This window comes from Triturus cristatus, chromosome 11 (assembly GCF_964204655.1).
Source record: "Triturus cristatus chromosome 11, aTriCri1.1, whole genome shotgun sequence".
Lineage (NCBI taxonomy): Eukaryota > Metazoa > Chordata > Amphibia > Caudata > Salamandridae > Triturus > Triturus cristatus.
This window is the reverse complement of record NC_140594.1, coordinates 1,101,867,992-1,101,889,649: the sequence shown is the minus strand read 5'-3', so window position 1 is coordinate 1,101,889,649 and position 21,658 is coordinate 1,101,867,992. Positions and strand designations below refer to the sequence as shown.

The window sequence follows — 21,658 nt, the reverse complement described above, 5'->3', positions numbered from 1 at the left end:
GTCAGAGCTTAGTGTATTCCACCTACCAGCTATGGAACAAACTGCCAGTGCATCTCAAAAGTCAGTCAATTCTTCTTAGCTTTCATAAACAGCTAAAATCTTGGCTGTTTTCTATCTCATCTTAACCCCATAAGTCCTTTTCTTAGTTGGTCTTAGGTCTCTTTAGTGCCAAGATGCCCTTGGGTATTAACGCTCTCTAGAAAAATTTAAATCAAATCAAACCCACCTCCCATATTTATCAGAGAGTCAGAGATTCAAACTACAGACATTCCTACATGCCAAAATTGCCATCCCCTGTGTATTAGTGCCCTGTGTAGTGTATCCCAAAAAAGTATAACCCAAAGCCTCCAGAAGGTCTTTCCTAGCCCCTTCTATTTGTTTTTCTTGAACACATACTATGTCAGCATGCAATAGTTTTAGACTTTCTGCTACATTTCTTCTTTTCAGCTGATCCTTTAGTCTGCAGATATTAATTGCTGCTTTGCGTATTTGAGCTACCCGCGGCAATTAACAAAACGGTATGTTGTTTGTGACACACTAAATATTGCAGTGCTATGAATCATAGAACTGATAATGGACTGAAAACAAAAATTCTGTTGAATTTTGACACAAATCTTCTTCTTCTCCTTCTCCTCTCCATTTGTATTATGTTCCGCCTCCCTCCCACCCTACCTCCCACACTCGGTGCCCTTCCCCCACCCTGCACACTCCATCCCTCCAGCCCCCCGGCCCTAGCCCACCCTCTCCTTCTAATCAAAGCAATTCGACCTCTGCTGGTCTGAGTGATGGGTCGTCTGCTCACATCTTTCTCAGCTAACACATTCATAAAATGCAAGTTGCCTCCTCCCATGAGAGTGAGAGAAGACAAGTGAAAAAATCATTAATTCGACATTAAGAAAGTAACACCCAGATTTGAGTTCATAAATATCATTTTCAATGGTTACATGGCAGAAAGTTTTGTTTGGAGTCAGGATGTGCTTTTTTCAAACACAGCTTGCCTTGAAAGAAAATTATCAAATTGAACAATGACACCCTTGCGACTGACCATATTGTTTAAGCATGAGAGGGAACCTCTGGACTCTCTAAATTTCTTGTGCCCTGTTTCAGGATTCCAGCTCAGGAAAGGCTACCTTGAATAACTTAATCACAAAGGGTATGATCGTTGCCCTCTACTCCACTCCTCAAGGCCCACAATCGGTAAGTTATTTTGTTGTTGCCTGTGCTCAAAGTCCTTGAGTTTCCACTGTATTACCAAGATCTGAGATTGTCCGTTGAGACTTGTCACATCTATTTCTGGCGCAGAAGCTCGGCTTTCTACCGCTGTGATCTTTTTTCATATTTCTGTGCGAGCCTTAGAATTCTTTTTCATTGCTCCCTGCAATTTCTTTTCTTGCCTTACACCTTATCAGGGCGTATCTCTTCCTGGTGTTGTTTAATAAAGCGATAGGTGAGCTCCAATTTCGGCTCTCCCTGTATGCCCAGCGAATTCATAGTTTGTGAAGGACTCTGCTGTAAATTTGAAAGGTCGACATAAACCTGTTGAGTTGCTGAGTAATCCCAGTATTCGAAGTGACAGTCTGATTCACGCTCTCCACCACAGCTGTCTTCTGAATTTATTCTCCTGTGACACACTGCACGCTTGGGTGCTGTTGAAGGATTCCAATCCTCTGATGAACAACCACTCGTAGTTTTGATGGAGGCTGTTGAGCAGTCTGCCTCTTCCTTACTTGAAGTAACCCTTCGGTTAGTGAGAAAAATCTCTCCCTGGGCTCTGGAAGTACATCTAGCGGATTATATGTTCTGCGTTTGTCCTCAACTGTCCCACCGCAATTATTGCACACATCGATCAGACAAGAGTCTCTATTTTCTCTGCTGCCATATCTACTGTTGACTTTAAGAGTTCTACCATCCCCAGTTGGAGCTAGTGGGGCTGCATTGGCCAGTTGTGGCCCATCTTCTGAATTTGAAGAGAAACCGAAGCTGCTGAGGGGGACAGTCAGAAGCACGTTTGTGCTACTAATGGGTGGCACAGCGGGGGAAGTCAGAGTATCGACCAGGAGCAGACCCCAAGATAAAGCTGTCCCCTCAATCTGCACAGAAATATATGTTTGTAAGCAAGGTGACCTTTATTGTCTTAGGAGTTTAACACTTTGATAGTTCTAAGGGAGCCTGTTCTCCACCCCCCTTATAGGCTGATAAGTTTCACTGGCCAGGGCTCCGAGTTCCACAATAGTAGTGCTGATTTGCTGGAACAGCATGCCCTCTGGGCATGTAGCATAGCTGCTGGAAAGATCGCTGACAGAAGCAACAACATCAGAGAGGTCCAGCTCCCTCTGCAAACGTGAAGACTCGCTATCGCCGCCCACATCTCCATTGCAAGCATTACCAGCATTTCCCACAGCATCTCACATTCCCTCCATGCCAGCACTGTGCGGCCGGCAGCCTTCTTTGACCCCAGCCACCATAAAGAGGTACACTATAGATGGCCGGCCTCTGGGCTCAGGTGCCACTGAGGTGTTTGAAACACTCGAACCACTCACTGTATCCACGTCTTTCCCCAGTAATCAGGGCTCATTATGCTTTGTCCTTGGTTTCCGCATCATCCTTCCACTTCAATATGTTTTCATGCGAGGTGAATTGGATATGTGGGGCGCTGCTGGCAAACTTTCCACTGCACTGTCCCGAAGTGAGCACAGACTCTTTGGAGGCATGCTAATTCAGTGTGAGTCCTTATTCGAATTATCCATGCTGACCGAGGGAGGTAGCGTCTACCGAGGCTTCTCAATGCTCTAATAGCACGCCAGAGTACACGGCTCATAGACACCACTACTTAAGCCTCCGGCTACAGGGAGCACAGCCAAAGCTATGTCTCTACACAACAACAACGAACGCTCACGCTGTAGTCCAAAACCAAACTCCTCGCTCTAGCTCTCGTGCTACAGTCAGCTTCGAAGGAGCAGAGCTCGCACTCGACTGCTCACATTGCCGCCATCTTGCTTCTGCTGCACCAAGCCATGCTTGGAAACTATCCCTTCAAGAACATGCCACTAAGTGCAATGATGCCATCTAATGTTAAAAAATAAAGTTTTTCAAATGTTTAAGTGACTTTATCTAATTTTTCATGCTGTTTCATGGCGTTTGTTCAACAATTTACATGTCAAAGATGCTGTCGGCTCAGCTTGAGTTAGCGTTCTTATATCCAAGCCAGACTGTTGGCTCAGCTGTTGGTTGCTCCTCCCTGCTATTTTGCTGGCTCATCTACCTTCATACACTGCTTGCTTCTGAAAAGCATAGCCAGTCATTTTTTAAAACAACCAGTGCTGCCAATTCCACCCAAAAAACACTATCGATTTAAAAAAAATTAAAAATTCTGCCTTTAAAAAAACTGCTCTTTAATGCTTCCCAGCCACAGACTTATCTCAAGGAACACAGTGGTCTAACACTATCTAGGACCCAACTCAGGACAAGTAACTAAAGTTCTCAAATAATCAGAGGGTGGACCTTTAACAACTGCTATGGCTCAAGTCAGAAGGGTTATAAGGCTATTAGAACTTTCCATCCACTGAGGGTAGAATGTTCTAAATTAACAAGGGAGAAACAGAAAGGCAAACATTGGAAGGTTAGAGCAGAAGGTCTATACCAGCCATTAATAGCCCGACTCACTTCACTGACTTCAATGGAGCTCTCAACATACCAAAGTTACAAAGTTCTAATTATATTCATCACACTGCGAAGCATAAAGCACAGCGGCGGCCGGCACAGGTAAGCTGGTGTAGCGGGGTAGGATGGGTGGGAGCTGGTATGCGGACAGACGACGGAATAGGTATAGTTAAATAAATAAATAATACCTATTCCGCTGCGCTCTGCCCCACCACCCCACCGCGCATACCTGTGCTGGCCGCCGCTGATAATGCAGCTACATCACTGTGCTGGCTCCACTACATTTGTACTTTTATGAAATGTTTTATAGCTCTACATAGCATCAGTGGTTTAACCTTTGATTAAACTAAAGTGCATTTGTTTACATTTTCCCAGGCAGTGACGCTTGGTGACGATTACAAGAAGTAAATGATGATCAGACAGACTGGGAGGCCGAAAGCGTATGAGTGGTAGATGATCAATAGGGGAGGGAGAGCAGGAGAGGCATATAGAAAGAGGTAAGGTGAAATTGGGGGTGAGTGAGAAAAGCACATAAAGGGCAAAAGGAGAGGGAGCTAGTTCTTAATTGTTAAAGTCAAACACTTGAAAAACTCTAAATAAAAATAGCTCCCTGGTGCCTGCTGTGGAAGGATACAGGTCGACCAATTTGACCATTACAAGACTAAAATGAACAGGGGCAGGGAACACACGAGAATATGCGGGAAAGTCTTTGACCAAATTAAATCAAATAAATAATATTCAGCTGGAACTAATAGTATGGAAAGTTAAAATACATTACCTCCTCTAATTAAATTTGTATTAAAATATAAAATAATTCTTTAAATATTAATTTAATGTATAAATTCTAGTTTCAAAACAATAATTTACAAATTCCATTTTTATTACTGTTGAATTAACATTGAGGTTGGTGAAAATGGAAATATTTAATTAATTTAAATATGTGCCATTTTAAACACTAAGTTATAAGTTTACTTTTCCTAATCAAATATATCACATTTAAAAAACAAAAATGATTCAAAAATATTTGTTTCATTCTTGCCTCCATTGATTTCTACGCAAGTGTGTTGCAGTACCAGTAGTTGGTCATGTGTGATTCTTGACCTATTGGGCTGGAGTACATTTAAGCTAGTTTGGACACTATTATCGCTGTTGTAAATTTAGAAGTGTACTTTGTGAATTGCAATGTTCTCACTTTTCTTTTTTTTAGAGAGTTTTATATAGTGCGAACTTGACCCGAATCATGTATCAGAGCGCTTTATATGGTAAATGCTACTTACCAGTATGCATCTGTTCTTGGCATGTAGAGCTGCTGCAGTCACATTATTGCATTAGATCGCCGCCTAGTGTTGGGTCCGGATGTTGCACGTTGTTGTCTTGGAAGAGTCTTCGAGATCTCACAAGATAGGTGACTCCTCCCCTGGACTACAGTGCGCATGGACAGCTCCTCCATCGTCAGATTGTTTTTTCGCCATTGTGGCAAAGATGGAGGATAGTAATAGAAAGAAAGGTGTCCATGTAAATGTATCTAAATAAGATAGTACTGCAACTGTGCTCGGCACCAGGGAGGAGGGTGGGCATGTGACTGCAGCAACTCTACATGCCAAGAACAGATGCATACTGGTAAGTAGCATTTACCGTTCGAGGCATATGAGCTGCTGCAGTCACATTATTGCATAGACTGTATAGCAGTTCCTCCTCTAGTGGTGGTTACCGGTGGCAGTTGCAGTAGTTTGGAAAAGTGTTTTAAGGACAGCCTGACCTACAGAAGCTTGTTGTTTGGCTCGCACATCAACACAATAGTGTTTAGTGAAGGTATGTATGGTAGACCATGTAGCTGCCTTACAAATGTGTTCTAAGGGGATATTCCCTAGAAAAGCCATGGATGCCCCCATTTTGCGCGTGGAATGTGCTCTTGGGGGAATAGTTAATGTGCGTTTAGCTTTTTGATAACATATTTATTTATTTATTTATTTATTTTAAAGGTTTTATATAGCGCTGGCTAGACCCGGAGGTATCAGAGCGCTTTACATGAGTATCAAATCACAGTTGCAGGTTACATCGTTATAAAGGTTACACAGTTATTAGAGCATGGCAACATAGTTATATGTAAGGTCGAAACAAACAATAAGGACATATACATAAGGGAAAAAGCAGGCAAGGGGAGAGATTTAGTGGGGGGGTAGGAGCAGGGGAAGTAGACAGGGAACGAATGAGGGAAAGAGGAGCGGAGGGTGAGAGACACAGCATGGAAAGACGAGGGGGCTGACGGGGACAAAAACCGGTAGACGAGTCATAGCTGCGTTCAAAGTCCAGTAAGCTGTGATCCCAGGGGAAGTGGTTCATTTACCCATCACTGTTGCGAGAGGTTCCCTTTACATAGTGGACTCTCTCAGAGGGATCTCTGAGTCTCCAAGGCCTACATACTGGATCCTTCCCCAAAAAGGGGAGAGGGAGTGCTTTGGCAAGGGGGGCCATACCATACCTCAACTGTGAGTGGCTCCCCTGGCGCTGTGGACTCTCTCAGCGGGTTCGCTGAGACTCCAGAGTACAAATATTGGATCTTTCCTCAACAAGGAGAGAAGGAGTGCTTAGTAAAAGGGCATAAAGGAGAGGGGCTAGGCATTGTAGCAGGCAAGGGGAGAGATTCAGAGGAGAGGGGATAGGAGCAAAGGAATGAATTATGAGCGCTTTATATGAGGAGAGTTGCGTATCTTACAAATTCTACATTGTTACATCAGGCACAACAGTTACAAGTTAATTTTTTTTGAAAAATGGCATGTAGAGGGGTAAGGGGTAAAGTAAAAGGGTGAGGGGAGGGAGAATTTAACGGAGCATAGGCAAAATGATAGACAAAGCAAGCAGGTGGAGAGGAATTCAGGGGAGAGAGGAAGGAAAAGGAGAGGTAGCCGAAGGAGGGAAGCGGAGGTGGAGGGGGTAGGGGAAACAGCGTGGTGAACAAGGTAACTGTGTCTGAACGTCCGGTAGGGTGGGGCAGGGATAATTTTTCTCATCTCCTGCAGGAGCACGTTGGATGTTGAAGAAGGGGCGCCATCTGGATTCAACCCCTGCCCGCCCTCAGCCATGTTAGGAGTTTCTTCCACGGCTCTCAGTGAGTTTCTCAAAAGGAAGCGTTTTTTGTTTAGGATCCCTGCGGCCCATGCCGCAGTGCAGAGAGCAGCAAACTGGTGTGGTGAACTGTTTGCTGAGAGGGGAGCAGTCGAAGGTGGGGCAGGAGCTCAGAGACACAGGTTCCAGCAAATCCCAGCAGTCAGGTATATCTCCCAGAATATAGTGCAACAAAAGAGTTCTCCCTGTTACGTTCGTATAAGGCCGTCTGGCAGAGAGAGACGGAAATTTCGCAGTCCAAAACTAATAGGCCGAAGGGCAGCAGAGGAATGACAGGGACCTCATGCTACCGATGTGGAGGGTTAGTGTAAGTCAGGTGCGCGGCCGCCTATAGAGCTCCAATAGGGCAAACTCTACTGATCATCCACAAAGGCGTAGCAGAGAGGAGGTGGGTTGATTGTGTACTCTAGTGCAACCGGCTCATTCCGAAGAGGAGGGGGTCGGCGGGATATCAGGAACCCAGTTCCATCCACAGCTTGGTGGCCCTGCACGTTGGTGATGCGTAGGCTGCAGCAGCAGGGATCCCAATGGAAACCGGAACCCCCAATAAGGCACTGAACGGTTAATGCTGGCGATGGAGCGCATTCACAGCTGCTCGGCCAGTCGGGACTCAGTGCCGCAGGTAGGCTCCGGGGTATCTGTGCAGGAGGGTGAGGCTCTGTTGTATGCACTTAACTATCCATCTGGCTATCCCTGCCTTTGAGATAGGGTTACCCTTATGAGGTTGACAGAAAGACACAAACAACTGTTTTGTCTTTCGAAATGGTTTAGTTCTGTCAATGTAGTAGGGTAGAGCCCTTCTGACATCCAGCGTGTGGAGTGCCCTTTCAGCTACTGACTGACAGGTAACTCAATTGATTGGTTAATGTGAAAACTAGTTATGACCTTTGGTAGGAATTTAGGGTTTGTTCTGAGAACTACCTTATTTTGGTGTATTTGCATGAAAGGTTCTTGAATTGTCAGTGCCTGCAATTCACTTACTCTTCTGAGTGAAGTAATTGTTATTAGAAATGCCACCTTCCATGTTAGGAACTGTAATTCGCAAGAATGTAGAGGCTCAAAGGGTGGGCCCATAAGTCTAGTAAGTACAATGTTAAGATTCCAGACTGGAGAAGGTGGAGCTCTTGGAGGGATTACTCTTTTGAGCCCTTCCATAAACGCCTTAAAAGGTGGTATGCGGAAGAGAGACACGTGTTGTCTGTTCTGGAGGTATGCTGCAATAGTAGCTAGGTGTAATCTTATAGATGAATATGATAGATTACATCTTTGTAAGTGTAGCAGATAAATTATATTTTGGACAGAAGCGTCTAGTGGATTGATTTGATTATTTTGGCAGTAAATAACAAATCTTTTCCATTTGTTTGCGTAACAGGCTCTGGTAGTGGGACGTCTTGCCTCTTTGATGATATTCATACAATCAGGAGGCAGGTTAAGGTATCCGAACTCTAAGACTTCAGGAGCCAGATTGCTAGGTTCATTTGATTGGGGTCTGGGTGTTGTATCTCTCCATGGTTCTGTGTGAGTTGTTTTGGAGAGAGGTGTAGTCGTTGATGAGGGACGACTGAGAGTTCTAGGAGTGTTGTGTACCATGGTTGTCGTGCCCATGTGGGAGCAACCAGGATCATCGTAAGTGTTTGTTGCTTTAGTTTGCGTACCACTAATGGAATGAGTGGGGTTGGCGGAAAAGCGTATGCAAATCTGCCTGACCAGTTCATCCATATCGCATTGCCCTTCGACTGCGGGTGTGGGAACCTGGCGGCGAAGGATGGGCATTTTGCGTTTTCTTTTGTGGCGAACAGATCTATGTCTGGGTGTCCCCATGCTTGAAAGAACGGGAGTAGGACTTCTGGGTGAAGTTCCCATTCGTGGATCTGTTGACTGTGTCTGCTCAATAGGTCTGCAATCTGGTTGTTCACTCCTGGGAGATGTTCTGCTAGAAGATGGATGTTTTGTGGAATGGCCCATCTCCATATGCTTTGCGCTAGGCGTGAAAGCTGCAGAGAGTGTGTCCCCCCCCTGTTTCTGTATGTAGAACATTGCTGTCATATTGTCCGTCCGGTCTAGGACAGTCTTGTTGGCTATGTGTTTTTGAAAGGCCTTCATTGCTTGAAATATTGCCAGTAAATCTAGGTAGTATATGTGGTGTCTTTTTTGGTGCGGTGTCCACAGACCTTGCACTGTATGTTGAAGTAGATGGGCTCCCAACCCTGTGAGTGATGCGTCCGTTGTCAACACTACCTGTGGAACTGGCTCTTGGAACAGTCGTCCTTTTGAAAGGTTTTGTGTGTTCCACCACTGCAGAGAGCGATGGGTACGACTGTCTACCAACACTAGGTCCTTTAGTTTCCCTTGAGCCTGGTTCCATTGTGTTGCTAGGCATTCTTGTATGGAACGCATTTGTAGCCGAGCATGTGGGACTATGAATATGCAAGATGCCATCATGCCTATGAGTTGCATAAACACTCTTGCTGTCAAGAGAGTCTGAGGTTGGAATTTTTGGATCATTGCTTGAATGTTCTGTATCCTGGTTGGAGCTGGGTAAGCCTTTGCTACTGTGGAGTCTATTGTTGCTCCCAGATATTGCTGTATATGGGAGGGTTGTAGATGGGATTTTGGGTAGTTGAGGGAAAATCCCAGATTGTGTAATAGATGGATTGTGGTCACAGTGTGCTGCAGACATTGGTGATGTGATTTGGCCTTTATCAGCCAATCGTCTAGATATGGAAACACATGAATATGGTGTCTCCGTAGATGTGCTGCCACTACTGCTAAGCATTTTGTGAACACCATTGGTGCTGTTGTTACCCCGAAGGGTAGGACTTTGAATTGGTAGTGCTGTCCCTACACAACAAATCTGAGGTATTTCCTGTGTGCGGGATGAATGGGTATGTGAAAGTATGCGTCTTTCAGATGTAGCGTGGCGAGAAAACCGCCTTGCTGTAGTAGTGGTAGTACTTGTTGGAGTGTGATCATGTGAAAATGATCGGAGTGTATATAGTGATTGAGGGGACGAAGGTCGAGAATGGGCCTGAGGGAGCCGTCTTTTTTGGGAATTAGGAAATAGAGGGAGTAAACTCCTTTTCCTTGTTGCTGCAGGGGAACCGGTTCGATAGCGTGCTTTTGTAGCATTGCTAAGACCTCTTGTTGCAATAGTATGGTGTGTTCCTCTGACATTGGTCTGTGTTTGGGTGGTATGTTGGGTGGGGTAGATGTAAGTTCCAGACAGTAACCAGAATGGATAATTTCCTTCACCCACCTGTCTGTTGTGATGGATTCCCAGACAGGTAGGAACTGTGATAATCTGCCTCAGACTGGTGTTAAGTGGTCTGGAGGCAGGTGTAGGAGGTCACTGTTTGGGAGTGGTGGAGGTACGGTTGTTGTTGTTACCTCTACCTCTGCCTTTAGTATTGTTTCCTCGATATCCTCCTCTGCCTTTTTGAAATGTGTTTTGAGAGGTAGTTTGGAAAGTTTGAGAGGTTTGTGTGTTATTCCCTCTCCCTGTACCTCTATAGGAGGATCTACGAAAGGAACGTTTGGATTGGTAAGACTGTAGTGCACCCATAGATTTAGCGGTGTCAGTGTCCTTCTTCATCTGGTCTAGTAGGACATCTGTTTCAGGCCCAAACAGGAAATCGTGGTTAAGGGGTTGATTGAGAATAGTGGTTTGCACCTCAGGTTTGAAACCGAATATGCGAAGCCAGGCGTGTCTTCTTAACATTACGCTTGTATTGACTGTTCTAGAGGCTGTGTCAGCTGCATCTAGAGCTCACTTTATCGAGGCATTAGTGATGAACTTTCCTTCTTGGATAAGATCAGTTGCCTGTTGTTTATATGGGTCAGGGAGATGTTGTAGCAGCTCCTCTAGTTTGTCATAGTGTGCTCTGTCATATCTAGCTAACAATGCTTGTGTGTTAGCTATTCTCCAGGTGTTGGCTGCTTGTGAAGCCATCCTTTTCCCTGATGCCTCCAGTAGTTTGGACTCTTTTTCTGGTGGTGCAGCATCGCCAGTGGTTTGTGAGTTCGCCCTTTTTCGTGCATTGGCGACTACTAAAGAGTCCAGCTGTAGTTGACCCTTGATGTATGTAGGGTCGGAGGGTGCTGCTCTATATTTCTTTTCCAGTCTAGGGTTGAGTATCCTAGCCCTAATGGGGTCTTTGAATATTTCTGGTGCATGTTTTAAAACCCCTTTGAGCATGGGTAAAGTGCGGACACTTCTTTCTGTGGTTGGGAAGGTGTCCAGCAAGAAATCCTCTTCCAGAGGGTCAGCATGCATATCTACCCCGTGGAAACTAGCAGCCCTGTCTACTAACTGATGAAATGCAATGGTGTCGTCAGGAGGGGATGGTTTTGAAGGGTATGGTGTGGGGTATAGAAGAGGTGTGTTATTGTCTGGTGAATATGGGTTTCCCCATGTGTCCAGGTTGGGATTTGTGTCATCAGGATCGTCATAAGGGTCTTGTGGATCATTATCTATGTCCTCATCTGGGTCCCCAACAGGCTGTGGAGGCATGGGGGGTGTGTATGGCAAATAAGGCAGAATAGGAGAGAGAGGAGGAGGGGTGACAGGCCTAATAGGAGAAGTAGCAATGTCCTTCCTTTTTAGAGGAATAGGAGAGGGTAAGGCAGGATGAATTTTCCTCTTGTGGAGCACCACATGACCTGTGTTAGGGTCTATGATGATTCTTTTCTGTTTTGGATCGACAGGATCCGGAAAAAACAGCTCCTCCTCTGTATTTGGTGGTTTCGGCACCGAAGATTTTTGGTGTTTTTTACTGGGAGTCGAAGGATTTGGAGGCTTCGGCTTCGACTTGTTTGGCTCGGGAACCTTGTTTTTGTTCGGTTCGGGAGCTTTCTTGACTTTGACGTCCTTTTTCGGATCGACCGTTTTCTTGGGTTTGATCTTGGGTTAGGCTCGGTGACCTTTTTGGAGACGTTAGTCTTTTTCGGGTCGATTAACTTTTTTGTGTCGATATTTTTCTTGGGATCGACCGTTTTCGACTCGAGATGCTTCGGCTCGACGTTTTTGGGAACGGTCGAGTCTTTCGGCGCCGGATGTGTTTTTCTCGGCGCCGAAGGCATTTTGGGTGTAGGAAGATACGGTTTGCTCGGTCCCGAGCTACCGGAAGGCTTTTCTATTATCTTCGGAGCCGGGCCCGAGGGTGGGGCTTCCGAAGGGATGTTTCGATCGTGACGAAGGCCTTGTGGCGATGTCTTGACCGGAGCCTTATGTGGGGTGATTGGGACAGGGGCATCGGTACTCACGTGCTGCCCCGCTGGGATTGGGTCATCTGAGTCCGATTCTTCGACTGTGACGAGCTGTAGATCGTCCGAGTCCTCGGCATCTGAGGGGTCGTCGAAGATATCGCCCTGTTCCGGTGCCGGTGCTGCTGCTTGTCGATGCATCGCTTGTCGATGGGCCCTTCGGTTCCTGATTGTCTTTTTGGAATGGAAGAGTGGGCAGGCTGAGCAGTCTTCTTCTTTATGCTCCGGAGATAGGCATCTGTTGCACACCGGGTGATGATCCGTGTGTGGGTATTTAGCACCACACTGGGGGCATTTTTTGAAGGGGGTCCTTTCCATGGGCCCGAGGCCCGAGTGGCGTCGATAGGCCCGGAGGCCTGCGTCGATGGAAATATGAGAAATAAAGTCTTGTAAAGTTCTAGGGTATCGACCGGAGAGCAATCCCGTCGAGATACTTTGATTTGCTGTGAAGAAAGTTGAAAACTTCAGAGTCGAAGTTGACGTCGCAGAAGTACACCCGAACCCGATGGCGGAAAAAACCAATCTGACGATGGAGGAGCTGTCCATGCGCACTGTAGTTCAGGGGAGGAGTCACCTATCTTGTGAGATCCCGAAGACTCTTCCAAGACAACAACGTGCAACATCCGGACCCAACACTAGGCGGCGATCTAATGCAATAATGTGACTGCAGCAGCTCATATGCCTCGAACAGCACCAGTTACGTAACATGAGGACACACATTCATTTTTGTTAGGCACAGGGAGACTAAGTGATTTTCCCAGAAACACATGATGTTCAGCGTCATTGCTGAGACTCGAACCCAGTTCCCCAGATTCAAGGTCGGCTGCCCGAGCCGTTAGGCCAACTCCTCTCCCCAGAGAGGGTATGTGTTTTTATCATGTCCCTAAATTAACCCCTACTTGATTTCCTCTTACCCCACCCATTTGGGAGTATTGCTACCCCATTTTCCCATCACTCCCCAGTCCCTGCAACATATACTACACAATCTTATACCTATGTGTGTGGAGATCTCAGCCTCTGGGGTGGACATCACGGCACAGTAAAGATAGAGGAGGCCGAGTTATTGGCCTGAAATTTGAGAATTGCATGTGGAGTACAAAAAGTAGTAATACTGGAGTATAATTTACTCCAAAATGTAGTTTAGACTCTAGCCCCAGGAGTTGAAGTGTGAGTTAACACTAGTGTTCAGAAGAAGTAAAGACGGTTTACCTGCTGAATCCGTTTACTGGTTTAAGGGTTTCCAAGACAGCTTCATCATCCCAGAGCTGTTTAATAAAAGCACAGAAATCATTAATGCATTTAAATTTGTTGCACTCTCTGTGTTGTGTTCAACTAGTATGTTTTGAAATAAACCAGAACCATACATTATTTGCAAATAGAGTACTCTATGCACTAGAAAGTTCTCACTCCAAATAATGTTTTACTTACCTAGTGCATTAATTAGTAATTAACCATGGGAAGGTGATCACGATCTCTCTTACATTAAACACCTTATGATGTACTATTGATTCATAATAGTTTTATGAATTAATACATACCCTAAACCCATTTGAATAATACTGTATTTTGTAGAGTAATGAGTAGAACGGACAAGTAGAAATTCAGGGATGGAACACCAAAGTGCAACCAATGTTTGTGTTCCTTAGTAAATGGAGAATTCCCTCGGGCAAGGCTAGCATCAGATTTAACTGAATGCATACTTGTTCAGATGCTCATCCACTAAAGATGCACCTAGTAGGAAGGTGTGATACTGCCATTGTAGGAGAGAAAATAAAATTAATGACTTAGAGGGACTTACAGGTAGGTTGTCAGTACCAATTGTAATTACACCTAATTATCATGTACTTTTACACAGACCACAGGCCCTGGGTATGGTTAGCAGAGGCTAGGGCACAGTCAGAGGTAGAAAATCAGGGCAATAAAATAGGGGGACTCTGAAAAAAGCCTTGGTTTCTCACAGTGTTATTCCTGAAGAGAGGAGCAGAGTTCCACTGTATATTTAAAAGGCCACTTCCTCTGGCTAATGGAGGTTGTAAATGGCATTTCAAATGAGCCATAGTTTTCTCTTCACTGATTTGAGAGTAAACGTCACTGCTTGTTATTAATGCAGAATGGTGCTTGTATTTTCAATGGGATGCTGTTCTGCTTTACCATTGGATGCTTTTATGAATCATATTTTTCCACACCACAGTGACAGTACGATGTCTCTGTTTGGTTCATATCATATCAAATTTAGATTCTCAGACACATATGTATTACCATACTAAGAGGCATACATCTATATACAGAAAGTCATCTACATACTATGATATACATGGTCTAATAGATTTTTGTAAGTAGATATGTATTCACATACCATATCATCCACTACTCAACGGACAGGAGGCAGCTGAAGATTTTGGAGCTCACAATGTCTTTGGACTTTATCATGTAGAAGTGTCTGCATGTTGTCTGCATAGGTATAGGAAGTCAACCGAAAAACATTGATGAGTTCTGGTAAGGGTTTCATGTAGTTGTTCAATGAGATGATGGAGCAATGAGGGAACCCTGTTTTTATGCTGTAAGGTTTGGATAAGAGAGTAGGGCATTTGTTCTATTAGATAGGAAGGGCGAGATCCAAGTGACAGCGAAACCCTCCTGACCTGCTTCCTTGAGTCTTAGGATTAGTATGTCATGATCGTCTGTGTAGAAGGCAGCAGAAAGGTACAGTAGAAGTAGGGCAGCAACCCCATTGACTCAACTGTGTTTTTAAAGGTGTCCCAGATGGAGATTAGAGTTTTCCTCTATGAACTGTGATATCTGGGCGAATGCTGCTCTTCTATAGGTTTGCCAAAGAATGGTTTATTTGCTATAGGTCTGTAATTGTAGCGGTCTTGAGGGTCCAGGCTTGTTTGCTTTAATATTGGGCATATGTATGCTTTTTTAGTAATTAAGGAGTCACTTAGTGTCCTGATAAGGATGGTTGCTGAAGTCGCTAAGATAATTGTTCTAAAGAGTTGTGATAGACAGGGGTCAGAGAGGAAACAGGCAGGCCTGTTTGCTTTGGAAATATCGAGAAATTTAGTTTGAGATAATTCTTTGAAGGAGTGTGTTATAGTCTAGTAAGTGATTAATGCGTCCTCTCTGTTGCTGCCCTTGCCTTGCTGCTCAGTCTATGTGATGTCATCAGAATGTTGAGAGTGTTTGAGTGGGAAGAAGGAATGAGTTGGTGTGGAAGGGCTGAGCAGCAAAGAGGCTGCTCCTGGGGGGGCATTGCATGGCATTGTAAGAAGCATAGCATGAGACATAACTTGGATCCTATCTGAAGAATAAAGCTGTGATCCTGAACTACATCTCTGGACTACGTATCTTTCATTTAATTGTAACACTGGCGAAGATTTTAAAGAACCTGCGTGCTACTTCAATGGAGATTGGACTTTTAAAACTGAAGAAACTACAACCTGTGGATTTGACCCAACCTGGCACCCCTAATGCCCCACCAGTGACCATTTCATCGGTCGCCCCAACCAGTAAGTGCCAGTTTGTCTTAGACTTTCCTTCATTGTCTTGAAGCCTGCCTGCTTTTGCTGAACTGTTCCTGTCCTGTAACATGTTGACAGAGAACATTATCTGTAACCTGGGCATTATTTGCATGTACTAGTGAGTACTCTACATTTGGATTTGGGTTGGTTCCTGCTACCTGTTGGATTTTAGGAATGTTTTACCAGTGATCTAAGGTGCCAGTTCCTACCTGCCTGTCTGCTGTCCACTGCCTGCCTGTCTTGGTGGAAGTCTGCCCTCCTGCTTTGGATGAACTGTCTTTGCCTTGTTGCCTGTGCAGTTACTTTGGAAAAGCGTTTTTTCTGTTCTGCTGTCTACCATGCTGTGCTGCATTTTCTTTGTTCCTAACCCTGGGATTTTGCTTGCTGTGACTCTAACCGCGTGTTCTGGACTCTGTTGTGTCCACTTCAGCTTAACTGGATCTACAACCACTGCTTGTTTTATACAGCCGCTTCCTGGGTCAATTTGCAGTGCTTTGCTGTGTTACTACTTGGACTGTATCTTCCCATCACTCTGTTTGGATTCAGCTCACTGCGTCTTTTTTGACATTTGCCCAAGTAAGTGAATTTTTGTGAATATTTTACATTTAACATTGGCACTCGGTTGGCAGTTTAACTGCAACATTGTCGTTTAAAATCGGTGCGCGTGTCACTAGTAGCGCGCTCTTACTTTCACAAGCCTGTTTCCCTGGTGTCATCGTTGTTCCCCTCAGACGTTCTATGCTGTTCACTCTGGATGCCTTCAAACTGCCACCAATGCTCACACAACGTTTCCCTACAGCGCCAGGCATACTGTTTCCTTACTTGCTGCCCTCTGTCGTGGCTCCTCTCGTTCTCATGATTCAAATTCGTCATTATCATAGAGTGTTCTTTCTTCAGTATAGAGACACTCTGTTACTTCACTGACATCATGTGGCCATGAGTGGTAATTCTACTGAACTTTGTTTGACATCTTCAATATTAACTTCACTTGCTGCTCTGCCTGCTTTTCAAGGAGTTCATTTTTCGTCAACCTGTGACTGGATCGTCTTTGCAACTTTATCATCTCTTGTGCCTACACTCTTCGGTGACAGGCACACCTGTTCTGCTTCACTTCGGTTTGGTGTTCCAAGCAAATGGAAAGGAAATTGTTGTTTTTCTTGTTTATAATCTTCCAGCAAGGTACTGTTTCATTGCGATTTACTTTTATCTACATGTTCTTCAAGCCTAGCATGCTTACTTTACAGACCACGGTGACTACCTTCTTTATGTTAGCTTATTGTTTTCTTGGGACAGTGTATTTTTCATAATGTTGCTGTATGTGCTCAAAAGCTTTTATTGTGCCATTCTTTTAGGTTCAATTTTAGGTGTTTTTTTTAATGCTATGATTGTATTATTTACTGGTACCTTATCCTGAATTTGTTTGAGAGGAGGTGAGAGAGTGTAGTGTTTTGTCTTGCATTTGTGTGATTAGAGGGAGAGAGTATAGTGTTCCTGGTCATGTTAGTGTATGCCCCTCTGAATTGGTTGTTACCCCGTGTGAGGTGTTGGACTGTGCGTTACGGGTGCGCACATGAGAAGACCCCTTCTTTTGAAGCTTCTCTGATTTCACTGTTTTGGTTTTACCCTCTGAATTGGTTGTTACCTCGTGTGAGGTGTTGGACTGTGCGTTACGGGTGAGCACATGAGAAGACCCCTTCTTTTGAAGCTTCTCTGATTTCACTGTTTTGGTTTTACCCTCTGAATTGGTTGTTACCTCGTGTGAGGTGTTGGACTGTGTGTTACGGGTGCGCACATGAGAAGACTCCTTTTAAAGCTTCTCTGACTTGCCTGTTTGGTTTTACCCTCTGAATTGGTTGTTACCTCGTGTGAGGTGTTGGATTGTGCGTTACAGGTGCGCACATGAGAGGTCTACCTTTTGAGTAGCTTCTCTGATTTGCTTGTTTGGTTTTACCCTCTGAATTGCTTGTTACCTCGTGTGAGGTGTTGGACTGTGCGTTACGGGTGTGCACAAGAGAAGACTATTTCCTTTTTAGCTTCTCCGGATTTACCCTTGTTTTGGAAAGATGAGAATGCTCTTTAGCTTCTCTGGATTTACCCTTGTTTGGGAAGAAGAGAATACATTTTAGTTTCTCTGGATTTACTCTTGTTTTGGTTGAAGTATTTGTATCATCCTGTTGTTAGGGGTTACAAAATTACCCTTTAGTGTTACGTCTTGAAGCTTTGTGTTATTCTCAAAGCTCGTTGACTTTTGTATGTGTGTATTTCCACCACCGCACATTGTATTTATAATTAGTCGTATTGCATGTATGTACATTGATCTTGCATGCTTGTATTTTAACAATTTTGATGAGGGGGGATGTGTTATAATCTAGTAAGTGATTAATGCATCCTCTCTGTTGCTGCCCTTGCCTTGCTGCTCAGTCTATGTGATGTCATCAGAATGTTGAGAGTGTTTGAGTGGGAAGAAGGAATCAGTTGGTGTGGAAGGCCTGATCAGCAAGGAGGCTGCTCCTGGTGGGGCATGGCATGGCATTGTAAGAAGCATAGCATGAGACATAACTTGGATCCTATCTGAAGAATAAAGCTGTGATCCTGAATTACATCTCTGGACTACGTATCTTTCATTTAATTGTAACAGAGTGCAATGGCTGTGCAAACCCACCCCCAGAGGTGTTTGTTGGAAATGAGTTAGCGCTGTGGTATATTTTGTAGGTAAGCAAGAATCCAACATGTCTGCTTTAGTTGTGTAATGATGTGCCAGCTTGTGACAAAAGTCTTAGAGTAAAGAGATGGGTTCCTCTGGTGCTTTTTGGATTGGGATAATGTGTGAGTATTTTCTAAAATTCTTTATTGGGGCATTTTGTGTTGCGGATTCTGCTTAAGTAGTATTTTTTTAAATATTTTTTTGTGGTTTTTTGATTCTCAGGTTTACATTCTATTATAGCTTTGTAGGCGTGTTTTATCTTGCAAGATGTTTGCTTTATGCCAGGTCCGCTGAAGCTTAGCACATCCTTGTTTTGTCCTTTTTAAGTCTTCATTCATTCAAGGGGGTTCTTTTCTTCTGTCATATTTAGATGTTTTCTTTGGGATTAAAATATCACAGGATTCATGGAGGCATTCATAGAGATTTTGAAATAAGTTTGTGTCCACATGTATATTGGAAGTAAGCTTGGTTTCTAGGTACTCCAAAATAATCTTCTCCCATGGTGGATATGTAGTTGTGGGTAAGTAGAGTTTAGCTATTGTCAGTTGTGGTGTCTTGTGTTGCAAGGCAACCAAGTCGTCATCGGACCACATGACTGGAATACCTTTGAAATGTGAGTAAATCTGGGTTGCTAAAAATGGCATCTAATGTATGTTTTGCAATGTGTGTGGGTTTGGAACAAGCTGTTGTAAGTTGTAAGTAAGCAGGGCTAGCTCTTTGTTGCTGTCAATTAGAAAGGATAGACTGAAAAGAGGATTAGACAGCAATGCAGCAGAGATGAACTGGAGGGATGTTAGAGGGTACTGCCAAGTGAGATTCTTGATCAGCTCTAGCGTTTCCACTATAAACCAGCCAGGACCGCCAGAACAAACGTTTAGTTTCTGTCCAAGGATTCTAAGTAAACTGTAGGGAGGCTGATGTCCTCTCACTGCTTTTTGACTCATTGGGAACTGCTTCCAATGAGGCCTATTTGCAAATTGCATCCATTGCAGGGCTAGTGCAGCAGGCATCATATTTAGTTGAAATCAGGATGGATGCACTGTATAATGAGCCTCGACACTGATGTCTAGACTCAACACTTTGACTGCTAGATTCTTAAATGTTTAGAGCAAAAATATTGGTAGTTTCCCTCTGTGAGGTTACTCATAGACAGCAAATGTCCAACTTTTTTGTTATTGTCAAGGAGCAGAGTTTTAAAGGAAATCTATAACAGTAATTACTTTAAGTATTCAAATGCATAAATATGTCCATATTCAGAATTACAGCAGGCATACAGTTTTGCATGCTTAAGCTTAATTCAAATGTGCATTTGCACACTTGAAGTTTGTTCCTGCTTCTCCATGGGGAAATAACATTCCAAACAGGGAAATACTTCTATGTGCCCATCAATTTTGATAGCACCCTGCCCTCTCCAAGAGTAAATCTGAGTGTGTTTGTAGGGTGGCAATCTAGTTAGATTATCAGTGAATACTGCCAAACATACAAATCTGTTGGTGCTGCTTGACTTTTTCAGATGGACCCACTGTGGAAAGGTCTCTGTCCTTCTTAACCTTCAATTTGTGAGTAGATGCTCCAGGTCCAAGGGTGGTGTCCATATCGGTAAGTGAAAGAAGGAGTAAGGGATGTGGCTATCCTTGTTGTTTCTCTGTGGGCAAAGCCATCCACTAACTTTAACTTACCATTTCAAACAAAAGTATGCTTGCGAACAGCCAAGAGTACACCTACACCTACTGACAGGTGCAATGAAAGCAGTCGTAAGCAATTTTTGGGGCAACAACGTTTCAATATCTGTGATCTTTATTTGAAAACCAATGCATCAGGGCGCGGCTTTACTAATATTTGACGCAAGCCCAGCACAAAGCATTAGTATACCTGACCTTTAATACACATGAACATTCATATTCATTAAAATATACAGACTCAGCTCAGTTTACCCTAGGCCACATTGCAAATTTAGATGATAAATTGATTATGCATCATCCCTAGATTCACCTACTGTCAATTAATGCACTACAAATTGCAGAATTATCAAATTCTCTAAATCGATCTCGCTACACTCTGTAGTTAGACAGGATGCTGTGTCGCGGTATGCACAACGCTGCTTGTGAACGCAGCACGGACACTGCACGAAAGCTGCCCACTGTACAAGCTGAATGTCGTGAGGGAAGTCCTCCTCCCACAAAAGAAGCCGGGTTCGTTGGAGCTCCGCTAAACATCATGTGAAGGAGTCCTCCCCCTGTGAAAATGAAGCCTGCTGGTGTCTGTGTATTCAGGGGTCAGACTATGATTCAGCAAGTTCTGGAATCCCCAAGTGGGTGGCAGCTGACGGGACAGGATGACCACGAGACGTGTACTGCTGCTTAGGCCTTTACATCTCTTCCTGCACTTCTAACTTCCTCAGCCCACCTGCTGAACAGCACTGAGAGATTGAAGACAGATTGTCTGTGAGAAAACAGCGGCAGCGAGAGGTGGTAAACGTCAGGGTGGCAGGAGGTGCCAGGTAATATGCATTGGACTCCCCCAAATTGCACGGAAGTGGTCAGCAGTAGGCTGCTGCGGCCTGTGCTTTCGGTGATGCCCACCTGCACCATCAGTGCACAGCTGTGCCTCTGGCTTACACCACCTCAACTTCTCAATAAACTCTACAGCTGGCATGCAGACAGTAAGTACTACCATTAATACCAGTAACAACCTAAGGAGGATTAAAGAGGTTAAAAGTGTTGCCAGAGCCTACAGAGGTTTCAAAATTGACAACACTAAAGTACTATTAGCATAAAGCAATACAAAGTATACCCCCACTATCTATAGGGGCAGATAACAGGGCAGATACCAGGCACCTCGTTGTCCACTGCTTCCTAGCCTAAATGTACATACCTTCTTCCCAGCACCTGCCTCATGTATTTTCCCGTGCTATGCTTTGGTTGCTAGTACTGCTAGTGCACTAAGGAGTGAATAGATCACCAGAGAGGTTTCCCCTGCAGATCTTCAGAAACCCGGAGATTGAAATGAGAACTCAAAATTTCCAACTCTGCACAGTCGGGGCTGCAAGGATGGCACAGAGGCCAAATTAGAAAGAAAGGTCGGCTACCTTGATGGGGTATACAACTAGCCCGGAAAAGGGTATGGAGAGCGATTTGGGGGCCCCAAGACCGAAAGTATCTAAGACAGCAAAATTAAAGCTAAAATCACCAACAGTTACCAACCTTTTTAAGCTAATGGTAGCCCAAGCTTCAGATGCGAAACAAGGACTTAAGGCAGCCCACGCAAGAAGGAAGAGGCGATCATGGAGCAAAGGCTCGAAGCTCGAGGAACTTTCCCCTCGCATTGGGATCCCAGTGAACACCCTACATTTGCGTCGTTGGATAAGGACAGAGGTGAAATGGAC

At 44.4% G+C, this 21,658-nt stretch overlaps 1 protein-coding gene across 4 annotated transcripts in view; it reads right to left on the bottom strand.

Moving 5' to 3' along the window:
* Window positions 1-21,658, bottom strand: part of LOC146786071 (dehydrogenase/reductase SDR family member 4-like) — a 392,893-nt gene that overhangs the window by 11,794 nt on the left and 359,441 nt on the right. For all 4 annotated transcript variants that reach the window (XM_085635503.1, XM_085635499.1, XM_085635501.1 and 1 more), the window contains one exon: window positions 13,258-13,313. In XM_085635503.1, coding sequence (XP_085491629.1) covers window positions 13,258-13,313 — 56 coding nt within the window. The remainder of the gene's footprint in view (window positions 1-13,257; window positions 13,314-21,658) is intronic.